Source organism: Podarcis liolepis (genome assembly GCF_965112155.1).
Source record: "Podarcis liolepis genome assembly, chromosome: 1".
Taxonomy (NCBI): Eukaryota; Metazoa; Chordata; class Lepidosauria; order Squamata; family Lacertidae; genus Podarcis; species Podarcis liolepis.
This window is the reverse complement of record NC_139554.1, coordinates 44479704-44500469: the sequence shown is the minus strand read 5'-3', so window position 1 is coordinate 44500469 and position 20766 is coordinate 44479704. Positions and strand designations below refer to the sequence as shown.

The following is a 20766-nucleotide window of genomic DNA, read 5'->3' as shown; positions in this document are numbered from 1 at the left end:
TTTATAGCACCTGCTGTACAGCTTTTACCCATTCCGAGGTCTGTAAATATCTTTCACAGCTACATACCAGAAGTACTCTTAATAGCATGTGGCAGGAATCCAGTGGTTTCTACAATGGGATCGCCTGCTGTTTTCCCTCAGGTAGGCATAATAAAACCAAGTGGCTGCTATAGGGGCTCTGAATGTGCTGCACTTACATGTATGCATGCTATTTCCTTTTTTTCTTATCTGGATTGTTGATACAAAGCCGGTGCTTCTTCCATATCACACAAGCCTTTGCAAGGGGGCAGCCTTTCATTAATGGACTGGCTATTTCCACATTATTAGTAACTGTGGCCTGAGAGGTACAAAAAGGGCAGAGTGTAAAGGAGAGCTTTTGCAAATGCAAAACTCAAATGTAATAGTGTGCTCTTTATACAGCGAGGTGAAACGAGTAAAACAAGCAGGGCACATATCTTCAGGGTCACCCTCTCAGAATGCCATTAGCATCTGAAATTAAGCAGGAGACAACAAGGTCGGGCTTTTTCATTACTAGTGTTTTGATTATTCAGTTTCCATCCCTTAGGAAGTTGATCTGGTACCTAACTTGTTGGCTTTTAAGGGACAGGTTAAGATTTTTTTGTTGTCTCATGCATGTTAAGTGAAATTATTGTTTTCAGATCTGATGGGGAAAGAAGCCACATTTTAAACATTGTAATATAGAATGCAATCCTCATTGGGTTCAGTGAGACTTAACATCCAGATTACTGAATATACAACTGACGCATAACTGCAGAATTATTATTACTGTATTTTTTCCATGTATAAGACTAGGTTTTTTCCTTTAAAAATAATGTAAAAAATTAGGGGGCGTCTTATACATGGATGCATCTCTTACCCCCATTTTCTTGAATCTGAGTCCCCAAAAATAGGGGGCGTCTTATACACAGGGGTGTCTTATAGATGGAAAAATACGTTATTTTATTTCTTTGTCTCTGAAGAATCTTACAATGGCAGTTGGCTGAACCTTGTCAATAGGGTTCTTTAGGCATATGTCTGGCTGCTTGTTTTCTAATGGGGTCAAATGTTTTTCATGAGTCAACTGATGTGATCTTGGGAGAAGCAGTCACTTGTACTCTCCATCACAGAGACTTCTGTGATTCAGTAAACACAGGGTGGCAATTTGTCCTGCTTTACAGAGGACATTTGAAGGGTGGCTGAGTCCAAGTCCATTTTAAAGATAAATAACCCTGAGAAGGTAGAACAGGGGAGCTAAAGTTGCTCACTAACCACTAGCACATAGGCAGTGTTGTATTTCTATTTAAATTATAGCCACAGTTTCTAAAATTGTGTCAATATGTCTACATTTTATGCAACTGTGTCCTTTTTTGTTATCTATTTAGTGATGAATATGTAGCCACCCGAAGTATTTTTTTAAAAAAATGCAAATGTAACAAAGAAAGAGAGAAGAATGGGAAGGGGGGAATCTATCAGCTCACCCTAAAAATACAGTGACCGCCAATACATTCACCTTAATTTAAACATATGAATTGATATAAGTCCTCCAAATGCCAGATAGGTATCCACACAAAGCTGACATTTATAAGGAAGGTGTTCAAATATAACAGGCACAGCGGGGCCCTCACACCATTGCATAATAGATGGGTATTTGCAGTGCCTTTTTCCCTAAAAAAATATATGTTTCGGGGTGTTCTCCTTTTCCTACTCATATTGAAATACTGCCCCTCAATGAGGCCAAACTTGGATTCACAAAATGTTTAGGCGTATGTGTCCCCCCCCCCCCGAAAAAAGCACTGGGTATTTGTAATAAACACCCTTCAAGAATGGGAATTATGAGAAATGGAGGAAAACTTTATCACCCCTCCACCCAACATTGTTCTTTCTCTTCTTTTTGGACAGATTCTAAATAGCAAAACAAAAACCTCGGGAACTGTAGCTGTTCAGTGGATGCACCAGAATACTGTCCAACAGGATGCTGAATGCAAGGTACTGTTGCATGGAGAAGAACACAAAAGAGTGTGACTTAATTGAGGGTTTGCTTTTATTTTGAGGTATTTGAGCACACTACTTGCAAGGCCTCTGCAGCTGGAAGTGTGGAGCAATTTTATTGGCCAAATTCCCTGAGCATTCACACCTTGATTATTTTCTTTTCTTTTTAAATGGTTTCATAATGCATCTGTTTGGAAACAGGTTTCATTTGCTTCCTGGAGTTTCTGGCTGCTTAAGATTGCAGCCTATACATCTTTCGTTGGAAATCAGTCTGGCTTATTTCCTCAAATTAGTGATGTCAGCAATGTTTGTAATTCCTTGACTTGGAATATGAAGCTCAGTTACAAAATATCCACCTTCAATACTAGGATGCACATTACAGAAGAAGTCTCCTGACCCTTCCACCTCCTTTACCTGGTGACATCTGCTTTGGTGGCAGCAGAAGAGAGGGGGGAGGTTTCTTTCTTTTCCTCCTCTGTTCCATCTCTGTCCCCATGGTGCTTGGAGTGCTGCAACTGTACTGGGTGTGTGTGACAATTCTGACCAAATATTGAACACTTAGGCAGAAAAACAACAAACCATCTCCAAATGTTTTTCTCCACATTCTTCATTTTTGCTATCTATCAAGTCCAAGACATTTTGGCACCTGAGGCGAATCACAAAATGGTTCTTCCCCCTTGCCAGCGGAGAAAGGGGTGAGAGAGGATTTATATCAGGAACAGGGAGGGAATAACAATCTACATCAGGAAGAAGGAAAAATGAATTTTTTCAGTTCATATAGAAATTTTAAGGTGACAATTGGCAGTTGGTCACAGCAATCCATGACTGGGCCTTCTTGGTTGTGGCACTACCAATTTTGGAATGCTCTTCCTAGGGAAAATCACTGAGTCTGATATCCTTTTGGCACCAAGTTAAGAATTTGTTTTTATTTTCCCAGACCTTTTAGTGTCTTTCATTTTATCTGGCATGTAGATTTTCTACTGCTCTGTTATATGTTTATGCAATTATTCTTGTTTAGGAACTATAGGAAGATTTGGACCTGGAAAGTGATACACATAGAATACTCATACAAATACTCATAAATTACAAATTGAACCTGCGGTTGTTGATTTTCAGCACATGCACTCTGTGATCCATTTGGAAATAGTTTTCAAAGGCTCTTAAGGTCTACTCAGTGTACTATTTCGAAGTGGTGACCAGAGATGGGAATGAGACCTTGCTTCTTCCCCTCTCTCCACAGACATTGTTGCCACTGCTGTTGATACCACTGTGAATAAGTATGGTTTACACAGGAAAAGGAAGGGCAATGTGGGGTCTGTTGGGTGCATGGATAGAAGGGTAAACTAGGAATTCTTCTCTAGTGTGGATTTTAATCTGAAATTGTGAGGGGTGAGGGTGCTGATAAGCTAGTAAAGCAACACTCCGGGCTTTGCACCATCTCTTCACAAGATTTATTGTTCAGCTTCAAAGCCGTTTACGAGAGATCAAACACATACATCCATACTCAGCTATCCAGATGAGTCATCTGACTTTCGTCTATGACGCTGCCAACAAGCCCAATCTCGGAAATGACGCTTCCTTTTCGTTTTGCCCTGTTAATGGCTGGGTCCTGCTTTAGGCTCCCCCCTGCCAGTTTCCCCTTCTGACGAGGAAGAGACACTGCTGAATGCTGGCTTGGGCTCTCTATATTTGTCTCCCTCCCTCGTGGTTTCCCCTGCAGCCTCCAATTCCTTGACAGAAATGGAGAGAAATTTGGAACCTCATAACGTTCACTTTCTTTGAGATGGGCGTTGTATGCCCAGAAAGCTTATGAATCACAAGCAGTACATTCAACACTTGAAAGGTTCATTTGTATATTTTGTCTTGTTCTGCAGAGTACAGAATCACCATGCTATCTTCTCACAGTAAGAATCATACGGATGTGGAATGTCCGCCGAGAAGATTATTGTAAGTATTTTCATTCTTTTACTATGGCTTCTTGTTATTCCAAAATATTGAGCATGCTTGAGCAATAATGTTAACCAAAGTTTTACACAACTTTGCTAATGCCATTTTATGGGTGAAATTAGTATTTCTGAACGTTTAAGTGGTTTTCTCAAAAAATAATCTATACAGTGGTACCTCCAGTTATGAACTTAATTCATCCCAGAGGTCTGTTCTCAACCCAAAACCTTCTCTAATGGCACCTCCTGCTGCTGCCACACTGCTGGCATGCGACTTCCGCTCGTATCCCAGGGCGAAGGTTGCAACCGGGAGCATCTACTTCCGGGTTAGCAGAGCTCGTAACCCGCAGCGTTCACAAGGGGGATGGTATGTAACACGAGGTTCCACTGTATAGGCACTGGTGGAGGAAGAGGAGTGCGGGGGGAACGCACTGCCCCCGGCAGCGCACCGCCCCCGGCAGGGTGCCATCGCGGCTGCCCCCCACGCCCCGCCCCCAGGACACGCGCCAGCCCTGGTTGGGAAAGTTGGGACTCCACAGCACCCTCTGGTATCACAGTGTTATATTGCATATACAACACATATAAAACACTTTTTCTTTACCAATCTAGCTCAGTCCTAGGTGGCCTTACAAGCCACTATCTCTCAACCTCAATTTCCATTCTATATTATGGGGACAATAATGCCAGTTGAATCACAGGGTTGACTTCTTCGTTTGAGTAATATGTGGGAAATTCTTTGATCATACTAAAGCACTATATTAATTCTAAGAATTGTTATGGCAAAAGTTAACTCAGGAATAATAGGTTCTTCAACTGACATTAACCTCATTGTTGTACACATGAAAAGGGAAAAGTGGATATATAACTTCAGGGGAACTTTTTATGAACCAGGGGTAAAAATGATTTTGTTTTTCTACTTAGAAGTGCATATGTGATGTGCAGACATACTATGTGGGAAGTAATTATGGTAAACTTCGACATGTGAACATAGCCTTTGAAAAACTACAAAGTAAGCTGTAGCTATCAGATGTAGCTATTAATTCAGTTTTCACCTGTGGGAGTATTATTGCATCTGATCTTCCCAACAATCGAGACAAAGAATGTTTCTCATCCAAGTTAATTACATCTCTAATAAAGGACAACATAGGGACATAGCTAGAAAAGTGTACCTAACTAAAGCTTTAACAAGGCATTTATTTCATGTGTGGTGGATGTACCCAAAATAAATACTACTGTTTAGCATCTTTTTTATCAATAGCCTAAAGTTCTATCTTAACTAATCAAGTAAGAACATCAAATTGTGGTTTGAGCTTCCTTAGACAGTCATGGCTTAAAACTACTTGTCTGCTTTCATATTCTAAGTGCTCGTTGAGGCAGTGTATTCTGTCTTGATATCTGTGAAGGAACATAGGAAATTGTCCTTTACCGAGTCAATTGGTCCATCTAGCTGGCAGCTGGCTGAATGGCTGTGCAAAGTTATAGACAGGGGCCTTTCTAGCCCTACCTGAAAGTGTCAGGGATTGATTCTAGGAACTTTTGCATGCAACAGAGATGTTTACCACTGAGGTATGACCCCTTCTCTAGGAGGCAAAGCAATGGCTGTCAGTTCACTTGTCATCCTGACAAACGCAAACGATAGTTTGCAAAACCCTTTCAGACTTCAAACCCCCTCAGTTTCTAATTCTGATTTCATGAACAATTTGCTAATTCAGACATCATACTGAACTATTGTAAACTTCACTGGCATGATGTCTGAACTGAGCCAACATTGTGGTTGCTGCTGAATTGGTCTCCCTTCTGAAAGATACCAACTTAGAGAATTTTTTTAAAATACAAGAACATAATAAAATTTTTACAAATTTATATCCCACCCATCTGGCTGGGTTTCCCCAGCCACTCTGGAAGAAGAGGAGTTTGGATTTGATATCCTGCTTTATCACTACCCTAAGGAGTCTCAAAGCGGCTAACAATCTCCTTTCCCTTCTTCCCCCACAACAAACACTCTGTGAGGTGAGTGAGACTAAGAGACTTCAGAGAAGTGTGACTGGCCCAAGGTCACCCAGCAGCTGCATGTGGAGGAGCAGGGACGCGAACCCGGTTCACCAGATTACGACACTACCACTCTTAAGATATATAAAAACACAACAAAACATCAAACATAAAAAATGAACAAACAAATCAATAAATCAATACAGTCATCCCTTGGTTCTTGAATGGCTTAGTTGCCCAACAAATCGGCTCCTGAATGCCGCAAACCCAGAAGTAAATGTTTCGGTTCATGAAAGTTTTTTGGAAGCCGAACACAGCTTCCACTTGAGTGATGGGAGCTCTTGCAGCCAACTAAGCATTTAACCAACACCAACCTGACAAAAACAAACCAGAGGAACCAAAATTAGAACCATTTAAAACATTTTAAAACATCTTTGCCAGTTGCTCCAACACAAGAATTGTTCCAGCAATGTCCCAGCGGCCTCCCGGGAGCCTCTTTTAGCTGCTTAAGGTGAGTCTGGGCTCCGCCTCCTAGACCAGGTGGAAATGGGCCTTATAGCAGGGAGCGGTCTTCCTTCCAGCACTCACAGCAGCAGAATTGTGACAACAGTACATAATTTCAGTCTCCTCATAGAAGCAGTGATGGTTTGTTTGTTTATTTATTTATTTATTTAGTTAGTTAGTTAGTTAGTTAGTTAGTTAGTTAGTTATTTCATTTGTTTGTCACCCTTCATCAGAAGATCACAGGGTGGTTCACAACATGAGAATACAAAATGAGATTACAGAATACAAAACGAAAACAAACCAATGCCTCCATTCCCACAAACACATTTAAAAGGCCATGGAATGCTAACCAACCAAGCGCCTGGCTGAAGAGAAACATTTTCGCCTGGCAGCTAGAGATATGTAATGAAGGCCTCCCTGGGAAGAGCATTCCAAAAATGGGGAGCCACCACAGAAAAGGCCCTTCTCGTGTTGACATCCTCTGGACCTTTCACACAAAAATAAAGGTGCTCAGATGGTGATTGCAAGGTTCGGGTTGGTTCAGATGGAAAGCGACAGTCCTTCAGCAGTTAAGGTACTATCTTGTAGTTCATTTGGAACAGTTTCATTTTGATTGAGTGTCTGGGTTCAACCTCGCCTAGACCTCTGACTTGAGATCTCCTCAGTGGAGGAGCAGGAGGAGGACTCCCTGCCAAACAGAACTCCTGCACTTTCGTGATCCCTACCGCAGGACTGGAAGTTCCTATATGAGCTGCTAAGATTCCTGGCTGTCTCTCATGCCCTCCTTTATCCACCTCAGGGCCACAGGAGCAAGACAGTGAGCCAGGCAGAAGTTTCAGAGCCACTGCTAAAGTGCAAGGCTAGCTGCATGTGAGGAGGTGGAAGTGCACAGAAACACCTGCCTGGATCAGGGCCAGACTGAGAACTGGGGAGGGATGGAGTCTACGGCTCCTATATAAACTCCCAGTCTGAGCTACTTCATTGTGCAATAGTCCCAGCCTGGGTGAATAGATGTTGAGCCAAGTCAGATTAGGCTTTCTGAAACAATATGTAAATCGAAGCCCAGCCATCCTTCAGCATTTTCACTTTTCCAAATTCTGCACTGCAGTTTGCAAGCCAACTAATGTGTTAAAAAATGCTTACTGTGTGGCAAGGTATGCATAAAAATGTATAACAGTGAAAGTAGCATGCAGTAATATGTAAATTAGCAGGCAAATTTGCTTTGCCCAAATATTGGGAGACATTTTTGCAAAAATGCTGATGAATTGTCATGAAAGAAAGAAAGAAAGAAAGAAAGAAAGAAAGAAAGAAAGAAAGAAAGAACAACCCAGAAACTGATGTGAAGTGTGGAGAATTGAACTTAAGAATGGAAAAAATGAGAGAATGAGAAAACCCCAAAATGACAGATTCACCCTAGTACAGCTATCTGACAATATAAAGGGAGCAGTGCTTCTCTTATGACTAGATCAGCTGGATGCTATCAACTAGGGTAAAGAATTCTTGGTAGTTCAATCATTTAAGGCAAGACAAAATCTCTATAAAAGCGCCACTGCATTTACAGAGTATATTCTTGTGGTTTCATGGTTCTTTCCAGCTGGGTGAGGCAGCAAGTATTGCAAAATGTGCCCTCTTGCTTAAAACTGTATGGGTTTTCAGATGCTTTAGATATTCCCATCTTGCACAACTGGATTTCCATATATGCAGGTAATAAAAACAACTGCCACCAAGCACATTTCTGCATCTCGCATCTTCATCTAAATCATGACAAGGCTACTAGTTTAAGAGTGCAATCCTATGCATGTCACCTCAAAAGTGAGCCCCATTGAGTTAAATGGGACAGGATAGGATCAAAAAGTTTCAACAGTTCAAGTTATGTTGTAGAGCTTTGAAGCAAGACTACTCCAAGGTAAGTCCTGTTGAGTTCTGTGTGGCTTAATCTCAGGTAAACGGATATATGATACCAGGCTGCAATCAGTATATCCACTTACCTGAGAATAAGGTCCACTTAATTCAATGGTATTTCTCTTTAGTAGACATGTATAGGATGCACTGCTCTTCTTTTTAGCATTAGATACAGTGGTGCCCCGCAAGACGAATGCCTCGCAAGACGAAAAACTCGCTAGACGAAAGGGTTTTCCGTTTTTGCGTTGCTTCGCTAGACGAATTTCCCTATGGGCTTGCTTCGCAAGACGAAAACGTCTTGCGCTTTTTTTTTAAAGCCGCTTGAAGAGGCGCAGTTGCGACGGACCGTGCTTCGCTAGACGAAAAACATCGCAAGACGAAAAGACTCGCGGAACGAATTCTTTTCATCTTGCGAGGCACCACTGTAATAAACACAAGCTCACTGCTGGCCAGTAAGGTTGTTACTGCATGCAGTGAGCCACCAAAACTGTGGTAATTTCAGTGAAATGGCAGTGAAGAGATGATCTCTGGTTAGCAAGGACAACTTCAGTAGTGTGCAGAGGGTAAACCAGATTGGAGTGGGTTCAAGACTGATTGGAACAGAGAAAATCAAGACAGCAGGAGTGAATTAAGATGCAATGGGAAAGAAGCTCAGCTGGCAGTGAGATGATGAGGCTGGGTAAGGCTTTTGAGAAAAGGGGTGTTGAAGAAACAGTGACAAAGATGAACAAGGTAGGGAAAGAGTCAGAGAAGAGAAACAGTTGGGTGATGTGGGTGGGTGATACTCTGGAAGATAATAGGATAAAGATCGGGTGGCAGTTCAGGTGAGGACAGCAGAGTCTCTCATCATGAGATACTGGGGTAAAAGGGGACGTGGGTGGCGCTATGGTCTAAACAACTGAGCCTCTTGGGCTTGCCGATCAGAAGGTTGGCAGTTCGAATCCGTGTGATGGTGGTTAGCTCCCATTGCTCCATCCCAGCTTCTGCCAGCCTAGCAGTTCAAAATCACACCAGCGCAAGTAGATAAATAGGTACCACTAAGGCAGGAAGGTAAACGGCATTTCCATGCACTCTGGCACTTGTCACAGTGTTCCGTTGCACCAGAAGTGGTGTAGTCATGCTGGCCACATGACCCGGAAAGCTGTCTGGGGAGTAATGCCAGCACCCTTGGCCTGAAAAGCAAGATGAGTGATGCAACCCCAGGGTCATTTACCTTTACCTTTTTTACTGGGGGGATAGCAAAGAAGTTAGGGAGATGGATGAGGGTCATTGAATAGAGGGGTAGAAATATTGTGGAAGATGGTATCAGTTTTATAAGTGAAGGTGATGAGTTCCTGGCACAGGAGAGGCAGGTGTTACTGTAGCAGCAAAGATAAGGAAGGGGCTCCAGAGGATTGTTAGCAGGGGTGTGGGTCAGGGTGGTGTAATGTTGTTTGGCCACATAAATGACAGAGGAGAAGGAAGGACAGCATGAATGTAAAGTGAGCCTTTTGATTTCCTTCATCCTCATTTAGCAGCCTGAAAGAATGAGTAGAAATTACAAAAGAAAGCAGCAAGCCAAAGTTAGGCGCCAAGATTTATCATGCCTACAGATGCAAAAAGGTTGGGGGTTGGAAAATGTATTATTAAACACATCTACATCCCTGAAGGTGCTTTTTTGAAACAGGTTGGGCTCAGCAACATTATTTCAGTGCACCCAGAATCTTCTCTCTCCCCCCCCATCACCACCACTTGAGGTCAACAAGTTAGAAAGACAGAAGGCAAGCTGAGATTTATAAGATACATAAGAAGGTGGAATGGAGGAATGGGGAACAACATCCCACAGCAACAGAGAGTAGAGCCCTAAATAATGGCTTTTGAAAGCTTCTGAAGCAATAACAGGGAACACATTCTCTCCCAACTGCTTGCCCTTATTGAAACATGGCCGCCCCTCCTCTGCTGCCCTGTCATTTGGAGGCCTCTCTTCATCCCACACACCCTGCTCCAGTGCCAGAAACACAGACCTCTTGCCTAATCCCTGTTATTGCTTCAGAACTTCCAGAGGGATAGCCATGTTATTCTGTTGCAGCATAAAGAATATAGATGCAAATTAAATGCAAATTTATTAGGACGCAATCCAGCTTTCGTCAACCTGGTAACCTCCGGATGTTTTTGGACTACATTTCCCATCAGCTCCAGGCTATGCTGGTGGGGCTGATGGGAGTTGTGGTCCAAAAATCTGGAGGGACCCAGAACTAGAGCCCACTTTTATCAGATGCATGGAGTGTTATGCTAAGTTGGGAGGTATGCGTGTGTGTGTATGCGATATATGTTCTTTTGTGTGTGGATGTGCGTGCATGCAAATACAAAATGTCTGCAAACTTATTATATTATATCTATATCTCAGGTTTTTTCTCTCCAAGGAGCTCAAGGTGTTTTTCACACTTCTCCCTCTGTCCATTGAGCCACACAACACAAAAGGTTAGGCTGAGATGCAGTGATTGACCCAATTTCATTCCCCAATTTTCATGGCTGAGTGGGAAGTTTGACTCCTGGTTTCCCACCAAATCATATACTTCATGCATCTGATGAAGTAGACTATAGTCCACAAAAAAACTATGCCATGATAAATGTGTTAGTCTTTAAGGTACCACAAGACTCTTTGTTACACTTCAGAGAATAATAATAATAATAATAATAATAATAATAATAATAATAATAATTTTTATTTATATCCCGCCCTCCCCAGCCGAAGCCAGGCTCAGGGTGGCTAACAACAATAAAACAGTACATCAGTACAACACAACTTTGTTAAACTCTAAACTGATTCTGATTTTTATCTAATAATGTGCTGGAATGGAGCCAATCTGTGTGTTTAGTGCACAAACATAGAAAGAGGGAAGCCTGCCTAAACCCAGGGACGAAACTAGGATTTATTTCACCTGGGTCAAAGACCCAGTTTGGCAATTCCTCTCTACACAAATTTGCATACACACACAGGCTGAGAGCCTCAATGGTGCCCCTTTGGCGGCTTCCCCCGGGGCAAAATTCCTGGCTAGCCCCACCCTATATAGCTATGGCTCTGCATGGTCCCCAACTTCTATTCACAAAGGTCATAAATGGGCACCAAATTGACCTATTCAGAAGCTTCTTTGGCTAGGAAGGCACTAAGGAGGTTAAAAGAGTGACCACAGCAAAGTTGCAGCTGGATCTTGATAAGATGCGGGTGAGGCACAAAACAGAGCACATTTCCTGGTTGGCAATGTCTGACAATGCCAAATGTGCAACCACAATTCTTTGTTCAAAGGAGGAGAGAATCCTCAGTAGGATGGATGCAAATAGGCAATAAGAGCCTAATTGAACCTGCTGCTTCTTAACCCACACAGGAATTTAGAAAGAGCAACAGCTGTTTCTCTAGTTAGCCAAGAGATAACCTCATCTCCTATATTTCCAGTGGGGTGACTGTGTTTGTCTCTTGTGGCAAAAATAGGACAATCCAAGAGTCTTGTGGTACCTTAAAAACAAGAAAACATACTATGGCGTAAGTTTTTGGGGGCTCGCTTAATCAGAAGCATATAAATAGAGCAAATTAAAATTGAAAGCAAGTAAACACAGACAGTGTTGGGCTACAGCACATTTGAATGACTTAGGTTGCAAGCCTAGAACAAGGTGGTCCAACTCTTCATACCAAGTGGGCCGCAAGTGTACTTTGACACGGAACCTATGGGCCACACACTGCCTTGTTGCGCATGTGGGGGGAAAGAGAGGCCAAATTTTGATGCCCACCCCCCCTCAGTCCTTGCGCTGCCTTCCCAAAGCTGGCTAAGCAAGGCACTGAGCTTTAGGAAGGAGCCACGAGGCTCTGGCCAAAGTTGGGAAAGCACTAACTAGGCTTTGGGAAGGAGCAGGGAGGACTCTGGGACCTTTGTCAGAGGCCTCATGCCTCTTTCCCAAAGCCCAGCGCCTGGCTTACTCAGCTTTGGGAAGGCAGTGTGAGGGCTGAGGAGAGCATCAAATCTTGCCAAGGGCTGCAGGACTTGTGGAAGTGAGAGAATTATAGCAATGAGGAAAAATGAATACAGTGGTGCCCCGCAAGACGAATGCCTCGCAAGACAGAAAACTCGCTAGACGAAAGAGTTTTCCGTTTTGGAGGTGCTTCGCAAAACGAATTTCCTATGGGCTTGCTTCGCAAGACGACAATGTCTTGTGAGTTCCTGCTGGTTCCCCCCCCCCCTTTTTCTAAGCCGCTAAGCCGCTTATCAGCTGATCCGATCAGCAGATAAGCCACTAAAAGCCGCTAATAGCGCTAATAGCACTAATCCGCTAATCCGTCAATGGGCTTGCTTCGCAAGACGAAAAAACCTCTAGATGAAGAGAATCACAGAACGGATTCTTTTCATCTTGCGAGGCACCACTGTAAATTTTTCCAAAGCAGGATCTCCAATAGATGTGTCTCTGGCTTTCTTCCTCTCCTCTTCTTAATTTGCCCACATTGCCTTTCATCATGACTGTTCCTCAATATAGAACCACTGAGATGGGAATTTGAGGTCTGGAGCTTTGAGTATGGCTCTTGTCTATACATTTAAAAATGCAGCTGAAGAAATTAGGTTCTTAAATTTGGATCCAAAGCCTTGTTTCCAAATTTTACACCACTGGGATAGACAGACAGACCCCACTATTGACATGGAAGAAAGTCTACCTCCTTCTTTTTGTGCATATATTTGTGGAGTGGGAGAGGATTTTGAGTGGAAATAAAACTGAAGTTCATGTTTAATTAGATGGGAACATGCAGTGGAATGTTGCTCTAAGGATATTATTTGTTCTGTTTGATTTTATATTTGACATGAGAGGGTAAGTTGTTCATCTGCCTTTTATGTAAGTATAGAATGAGAGTTTGCCTCCTGCTGGACAAAATAGAAATACAGTCATACCTTGGGTTAAATATGCTTCAGGTTGAGCGTTTTCAGGTTACACCCCGCGGCGACCCGGAAGTAACGAAACACGTTACTTCCGGGTTTCGCCGCTTGTGCATGCGCAGATGCTCAAAATGGCATCACGTACATGCACGGAAGTGGCGAAATGTGACCCGTGCATGCACAGGCGCGCTGTCACATGTTACGTTCTACTCAGGATGCGAACGGGGCTCCGGAAGGGATCCCATTGGCATCCAGAGGTACCACTGTAATGACCTCTTGAATGAGATTTGCAGAAGTAAACATTGCTCCCCGCCCAGACTTTCTCTCTTTTAAAAATGATTTGCCATACATTTTCAAGAATTAAAATGTGTCAGCATAGTTTTCAGAGCTTGCTTCTCATGCTCATGATTGGGAAACAGCAAAGCAAGAGCAACTAGGCATTGTAAGCAAGAGCAACTAGAGTCAGTCCTGGATTTACAGAAGCCATCCCAGTTTCTGTTTTGGTCCCGGAATGTCCCACTTTCCCTTAGGACAGCCCTATTTTCATCAGAGAAATGTTGGAGGGTATGGAGTTATGAAGTCCCTGAGCCAAGGAGATAAGTAACTATGCAACCTTTAGAAGACATCTAAAGGCAGCCCTGTATAGGGAAGTTTTGAAATGTTTAATGTTTTATTATGTTTTTGTATAAGTGCCTGGGACAACCCAGTCAGATGGGCAGGGTATAAACAGTAAAATTATTATTATTATTATTATTATTATTATTATTATTATTATTGAATAGGACATCCCTATTTTCATTGCAGAAATGTTAGAGGCTAGGTTGTAAGTCATTAACCATGATTTACGAACTGGGCCACTGCTCCCAAAGATCAAGCTCTCCTCTTGCAATAGTTAAGAGACACGTGGTACACCTTGAAAACATTGAATCTGCTACCCCCCCCCCACAAGATTGAACTAAATCTTCAGTCTAATCCAGTATGCTAATCTCATTTTGGCCATAATTAAAACTATGAATTACTCCATATTCTCCCCTACAGTAAGTGAAACAGATTGTTATGTGACCTTGTGGCTGCCTACGGCTTCATGTGAGAAAGTTCGTACCAAAACAGTGGCAAATTGCAAAGATCCAATATGGAATGAAACATTCTACTTCAGGATCCAGAGCCAAGTTAAGGTAGGATAAAAGATGGTATATGCATAGGTTCCTCTAGGAGAATCATCTCCATGTTGCCCTAGTTATTGATCTTCTGCATCTGTGACCACTTCTTTGTTTCACTGACTTTAAACTATGTACTAAAGAGTCCCTTCTAAATAAACCTAGGCTAGGATCTTGGCTTCTCCTTTATCGCAGCTTCCTTTCTTTTGCTGCCACCATTTTGAAAAGTATCTGCTATTCAGACACACATACTGTACGGTCATTATTAGTTGTTCTACACAGGAGTCAGACCAGTGGCCTATCTAACACAATATCACCTACAGTGTCCAGCAGCAAGTAACTCTCTAGGGGTCTTTTCAGTTTTACTACCTGAGATTTTTTTATTATTATTATTATTCTAACTAGAGGTGCCCTATGATTCAATTTGGGGCCCTTTCTCATGCAAGCGAGTACTCCTGTTTGATAGAGCCTTCCCACAGGTATACGTAGCACACTTCTGTTTCTCCTTTGTAGCCCACAGTTGGACTAAAATAGCCTTCTCTCTCTCTCTCTCTCTCTCTTTCTCTCTCTCTCTCTCTCTCTCTCTCTCTCTCTCTCTCTCTCTCTGCTTTGTGTTTCCATTATTCATTCATAATACTTCTTAATTTCTGATTCCAGAATGTTTTAGAATTGACTGTATGGGACGAAGATGTTATTCGAGATGATGACTACCGTGTCATTTTTTTTGACATAGCTAAAGTCCCCTTTGGAGAATCAGTTTTTATGAAATTTGAATTGAATCCCCAGGTGAGCATGCATAGAGACCAATCCTTAACTGAGCTTTCTTTGCATTTCTCGCATATTGTCCTGCCAGGTACAGGTAGGTTTAGAACACTACAACACACACGTAACTGGATGTAAAGTAACATAACATTATATGTAATAAAACTGTAATTTAATCGTCATATCAAAAAATTGTAAAGCACAGTTCCTGATGGCAATAACATATCATATTACTATTAACCTTCTATATGTATTATTGTCGTAAAGTCCAAAGATTGTCAAGTCCAACAATTACAACGTACAGTTCCTGTTGGCAATGCCATTTCATACTGATATCTTCCTTCTGCATCATCCTATGTCTTAAAAGTGTAACAAACAAAACTTCCTTCTGCATTGTCCTATGTCTTGAGAGTGTAACAAATGGAACTACTTAGTGACAACAAGGCAGCTGATGATAGACCAATTCTTAGGATACACCCTTGTTTTGCCCATCGGGCTTCTTCAGTGACAAGGTTTCCGGGAAATTTTTCATTAGGTTTTTTCAGCCGAAAGTAGTCCACAGGAACGCAGAAGTTGCTAGTCAGAGACGCTCTGGTACCTCAGGCTACAGATGCTCCAGGTTACAGACACTTCAGGTTACAGACTCCGCTAACCCAGAAATAGTACCTCGGGTTAAGAACTTTGCTTCAGGATGAGAATAGAATAGTGTGGCGGCGGTGGGGCGGTGGGAGGCCCCATTAGCTAAAGTGGTACCTCAGGTTAAGAACAGTTTCAGGTTAAGAACGGACCTCCAGAACGAATTAAGTTCTTAACCCGAGGTACCACTGTACAGGTCGTACATAGTCGAAATTAAAAAATTGTCCAGTAGCATCTTAGAGACCAACTAAGTTTGTTCTGGGTATAAGCTTTTGTGTGCATTCACACTTCTTCAGATACTTCTAGACCAAGGATGAGGAACCTATATTCCCAGAACTGCTCTCTTCTCCAAACCATCTTTGCCATGCAACCTAACACCCTCATATGTGATTAGCCTCCCTCGTGAAATTGGCACCCTCTAACAATTAGAGCTTCCTACTCATTAGATACAAAACCCAACAAGAGATACCAAGGTATTGCAATATGTGGGACATGTCTGCTCAATGGCCATTCAGCCTACTAAGTCTGCTGATAGGGCTGAAGAAGGTCGGTGGCAGAGGAAGGGGGCTGCAGTAGGTGCGGGCCACCACGGATGTCACCACTGAGGGGGGTGACAAAATGCCGGGCGGCACTCACCGCAAGGCTGCAGAGATGCAGTGGCTTGGGCGTGTGCAGGCTCCACGATACCCAAACGGTCCGCCCGCTGCCTCCACCCCAGCTGTAGGGCAGCTGAGTGGGAGGAGGCAGGCAGACTTCGGAGGCCCCGTGGTGTGCCCTGCCCCTATGGGCGGCTCACCCCGCCCCAGGCACCTGAGCGGCTTCCTCTGCCACTGAGAGTGGTACTACATATCAAGGTGAGATTACCACATGGACTTAATTCACATTAGGAGACCCTGTTGTTCTCATCATCCGCAATTTAGTTCTATGTAGCTATATACAGTCCCATGCTGAGAAGATGTATAGTGACATATGCTTCCTTTTCTAACCTTTATCATATACTTAGCCTTTCACCTTTGACAAAAAAGTCCATCCGGATCCTTAAATCCAAACACTTTATTTGAAAAGGCCATCTTTTAAAAAAGGAAAGAAAATGTGCACACTGTGAAAAAAAATTACATAAACCAGAGGCGGGTTACCTGTGGACTACCAGATATTGCTGAACTACAACTCCCATCATCCCTTGCCTGCACGGTCAATGGCCAGGGGTGATGGGAGTTGTAGTTCAGCAACATATGGAGGACCACAGGTTAGCTGCTCTGAGTGTGAAGAATTTGGGATATTCACTGTTTCTTTTTTAAGTAATATTTATTGAAAATTTTAAGATTACAAAGAAACAGAGAAAAAAGAAAAGAAGGAAAAAACAAGTAACAAAAACAAAACACATAATACATCAAAATCAAAAAGCAATAATAGATAAAAAAATTAAAAACAGATCCAATATTCCCAAATCATTAACTGTCATTACCTTGTTTCATCGACCTCCTCAAACCTCCCTTTTTTGTATTCTAGTTGTTAATTATCTCAGCAAATCCTTTCCATCTTTCATAAATATTCTGTCTTTAAATTACCTTAATCTATTTTAACGTTATCTTACCATAAAACGCCCTAAAACTTAAAATTTAAGTCCTATTTATACCAAATTCTCTTAACCATGACATATTCTTACATAATTCTTTTTAACATTTCTGCTAAGGCCAAATAATTTCATTCCAACATTTTTCTAATACTCTTTACTTTTACAAGATTTCCCTAAATAAATTGTTTAAAACTTTCTTCCAATCTTCATCCAACGTCTCTTTCTCCTGGTCTCAGGTTTTGTCAGTCCTTTCTATCCCATCCATCTAGTCCATCAACCTGGTAACCTTATATCCGAGGCCCTTGGATCTCTTCCATGTCACATCCGCAGATGTTCTTCATATTTATACCTGTACTTTACTTTGTCTTCTGTTCCTTTCACTCAGGGAGACTCCAGCCTGACAATGTTTTTGTCCCTTCTCGACAGATCAGCTCCTTTTCCAAAGTCAACACTGAACTCCATGTGGTATTTAATAGCATGTTTCAAAGTCCCTCCAAAGTTAAGGGCCCGCACAACTCCGAACGCCTCCCGGCCCAAAGCCAGACTTGAAAGGTCAAAACATCCCTGCATAGCGGGGTCTATCCAGCCCCCCATCTCCAAACCAAACAGAGCTCTGTCTCTCCAAATCTGGCTTTCTCCAGGTTCATTCGTCAAACAACTCATGTTCCTGCTGGGCCACAGTTCCCTCCATCTCTGCCTCACTAGGTCCAGCAACAACCTCCTCCCTCATCTGATCTGTCAAAGCACACTCCTGAGTTAATTACTGAGTGGGTTCTATATAAGTGCCCACTGCCTGTCCAAACTTTCCGATCCCAACAGTCATCAAATCCATCTTCTCATGTAACTGTTCCAGTAAAGCTCTCGTCTTACAAAAGGCCAACACCAGAGCCTCCGAGTACATTGTTGTTGAAGGTCAGAGTGTTCCCACGATCTTAATCTATTGCAGCTGCAAAGCTCCCCAGTTCGAATTTAATAACAGTTTCACAAGTTCCCTCTAGGGGAAAAAGCTTCTATTTGTATCCATCTCTCTCTCTCTTTTTTTTTTTTTTTAAAGCAAATCTAACAACAAAGTTTCCTTTTTCAGATATTTTATTCACTGTTTCTGATGACCTAGACAGCAAACAAATATGAAAAGAGGAATCCGTAAAGCTAATATATAGGACTCATAGTTTAACAGCAGCAACAAACCTGACCTTATTGTGCACATCTGAACATACAAACATGGGATTTTAAACCTCTGTATTTAAACAAACATGGGATTGTTAAGCCTTGCAAATTGCGATTGGGCATCATATTCAAAAGGGTGAAAACAGACCTGAAAGCAACAGTTCTGCATGTTTTTTCAACTGCCCTATGGTGTGGTGCAATGGGTCAGTGTATCCAGCTATTAACCAGAAGGTTGGTGGTTTGAGCCCACCCAGGGAGGCTGGGGGCAGGATTCCTGCACTGCAAGGGCTTGACTAGATGACCCTTGGGTGCCTTCCAATTCTACAGTTCTGTGATTCTATGAAAGAAAAAAGGGTGTGTGAGAGAGGAGTGCTTTTCACCAAGCTCTTTTTCTTTTTCAAGTTCAATTTTCAACATTCAGTTTTAATTTCTGCAATAAGATCGGGGGGGGGGGTTGATCTTTGATATATCCCATTCCATGCCAGGAAAGACAAATTCTCAATGTCTATGGAACAACTATTTGCAAAATTTGTGCCATTTATGCTGCATTCTAATTTTCAGACACATGAACAATTGGAGGTTGAATTTGCACTGGAGAATATGTAAGTAACCCAAGTACTGTAGAAACCAATTGCTATAGAAGCCTGTCTGCTGCAATGAATTGTATTCTCTTGTTGTTTGTTTGTTTGTTTGTTTGTTTGTTTGTTTTTATTAAGAATAAGGTAGCTTGTGTTACTCGGTGTATTAATGTTCGCTTGGTATTTCATCGGCAATCATTTGTAGCCCAGCGTGGGATCATCTTGTATGTTGAAGAGTGGGACAGAAATGTTTTAAATCTAAAAGTTACCATCAGCAGCTAATGGCCATAGAATGAGCCCATTTGTATAAACTTGCTATTTATAAAAATTCAAGGCGATGCAATTCAAATTAGCTATCCATCTCCCTTCCCTGGTATAGGTGAGGAACTTGTTAATGGGGGGACGTTTTCCTTTCTTTCAACACATGTGCCTACGTAGCAAATAAAACGCACCTTAGCATGCCTTCAGACGTCAACTTTGCCTGTGATGATTTCCATAAACTGGAGAGCAAAAGATGACTTCCTCATAAGAACTCTGATTTACATAATGCTTCATCTTCTCCTTGTACTAATCCTTCCTGTGCATCTGGAGTAGCAGAGGCCAGAATTTCTTCCATCAGTACTGATTCCCTCAGATGTCTAGTTTGCATGTGCCTGGCATACAAATACAATAATGTATTGCTTTAGCTCAAAAGCACTATGATTGCTGGATAAAATTGACATCAGGGATTTGTACCATTTCATCAGAGTCTTCCCCTTGGGTTACTATTGGGTTACTACTAAGAAGAGTATTCAAGCTGCCATACTCAACCTAACAGTAAGTCTCATTGAATTCAGTGGTGATTACATCTGAGTAGGCATGCATAGGATTGTACTGGAAACAATTTTTAAAAAAAATAGAGCAGTATTATTTTGAAATAATTGCCTGGTGTCTCCTACAAGAACTAAGCTGTCGATGCAAGGCAGAAGTTAGGGATGGGTCATATTGCTACAAGGTTCTGAATTTCCTTGTCCTGGGAATTTTGCAAGAATAAGTAGTGTGTCATGCTAGAGTCACAGGCAAAGAAACGTGGTGATGACAAAACGGACTAGATTGCGGTGATGTGGCAGTAAGATGATCTGAAGGATCTACGAATTAGAACACTGACCTGATTAACCCAGTCACTTGGCTTTTGTATTTTGAAATCCTCATCAGTAGAGCATGCCTAAAATCTGCTTAATATGATGATTGCCATCGTTGCTGCCATTCACAAGCACAGCCTTGCCCTCTGGCTGAAACCAAACCTTTCCTGCTAAGCAGTAAGAATTTAGGAACTCTTTCCCCGGAGTGACCAGGGACTCAGCTATACAGCTGCAAATGAAACATTTTAAGTGTGTTTGTAAAGTGCATTATACAGATGTGACACTAGATGGCGATGGCGAGTTATGGCAAATTCAATTTATTTTTCAAAACGTTTTTTTAAAAAGCATTTTCACAACAATTTTTTTTTAAATGTGTGTGTAGATTCCACCTAGGGGTGATGCCACACCACCAGTCTCCTGATAGTGTTGTTGATGTTACTTACCAAAACTAGGGGGGAGCAGGGCAGTGGAGTGGGTCAGGACTGGAAGAGCCAATCCCACCTGCACTCACATGCATCTTGACCTCACTGCTCTCCCAGCCCCACGC

General features: G+C 42.2%; 1 protein-coding gene across 2 annotated transcripts in view; it reads left to right on the top strand.

Annotated features, from left to right (window-relative positions):
• LOC310708536 (cytosolic phospholipase A2 epsilon-like) overlaps positions 1-20766 on the top strand; it is a 46466-nt gene continuing 25700 nt past the window's right edge. The window contains exons 1-6 of one of the 2 annotated variants that reach the window (XM_083507038.1): positions 1-141; positions 1900-1986; positions 3864-3936; positions 14261-14397; positions 15037-15165; positions 19082-19122. In XM_083507038.1, the coding sequence (XP_083363164.1) occupies positions 115-141; positions 1900-1986; positions 3864-3936; positions 14261-14397; positions 15037-15165; positions 19082-19122 (494 nt within the window). In that variant the 5' untranslated portion in view covers positions 1-114. Of the gene's footprint in view, positions 142-1899; positions 1987-3863; positions 3937-6142; positions 6433-14260; positions 14398-15036; positions 15166-19081; positions 19123-20766 lie in introns of those variants that run through there. The other variant, XM_083507039.1, reaches the window with a different exon arrangement.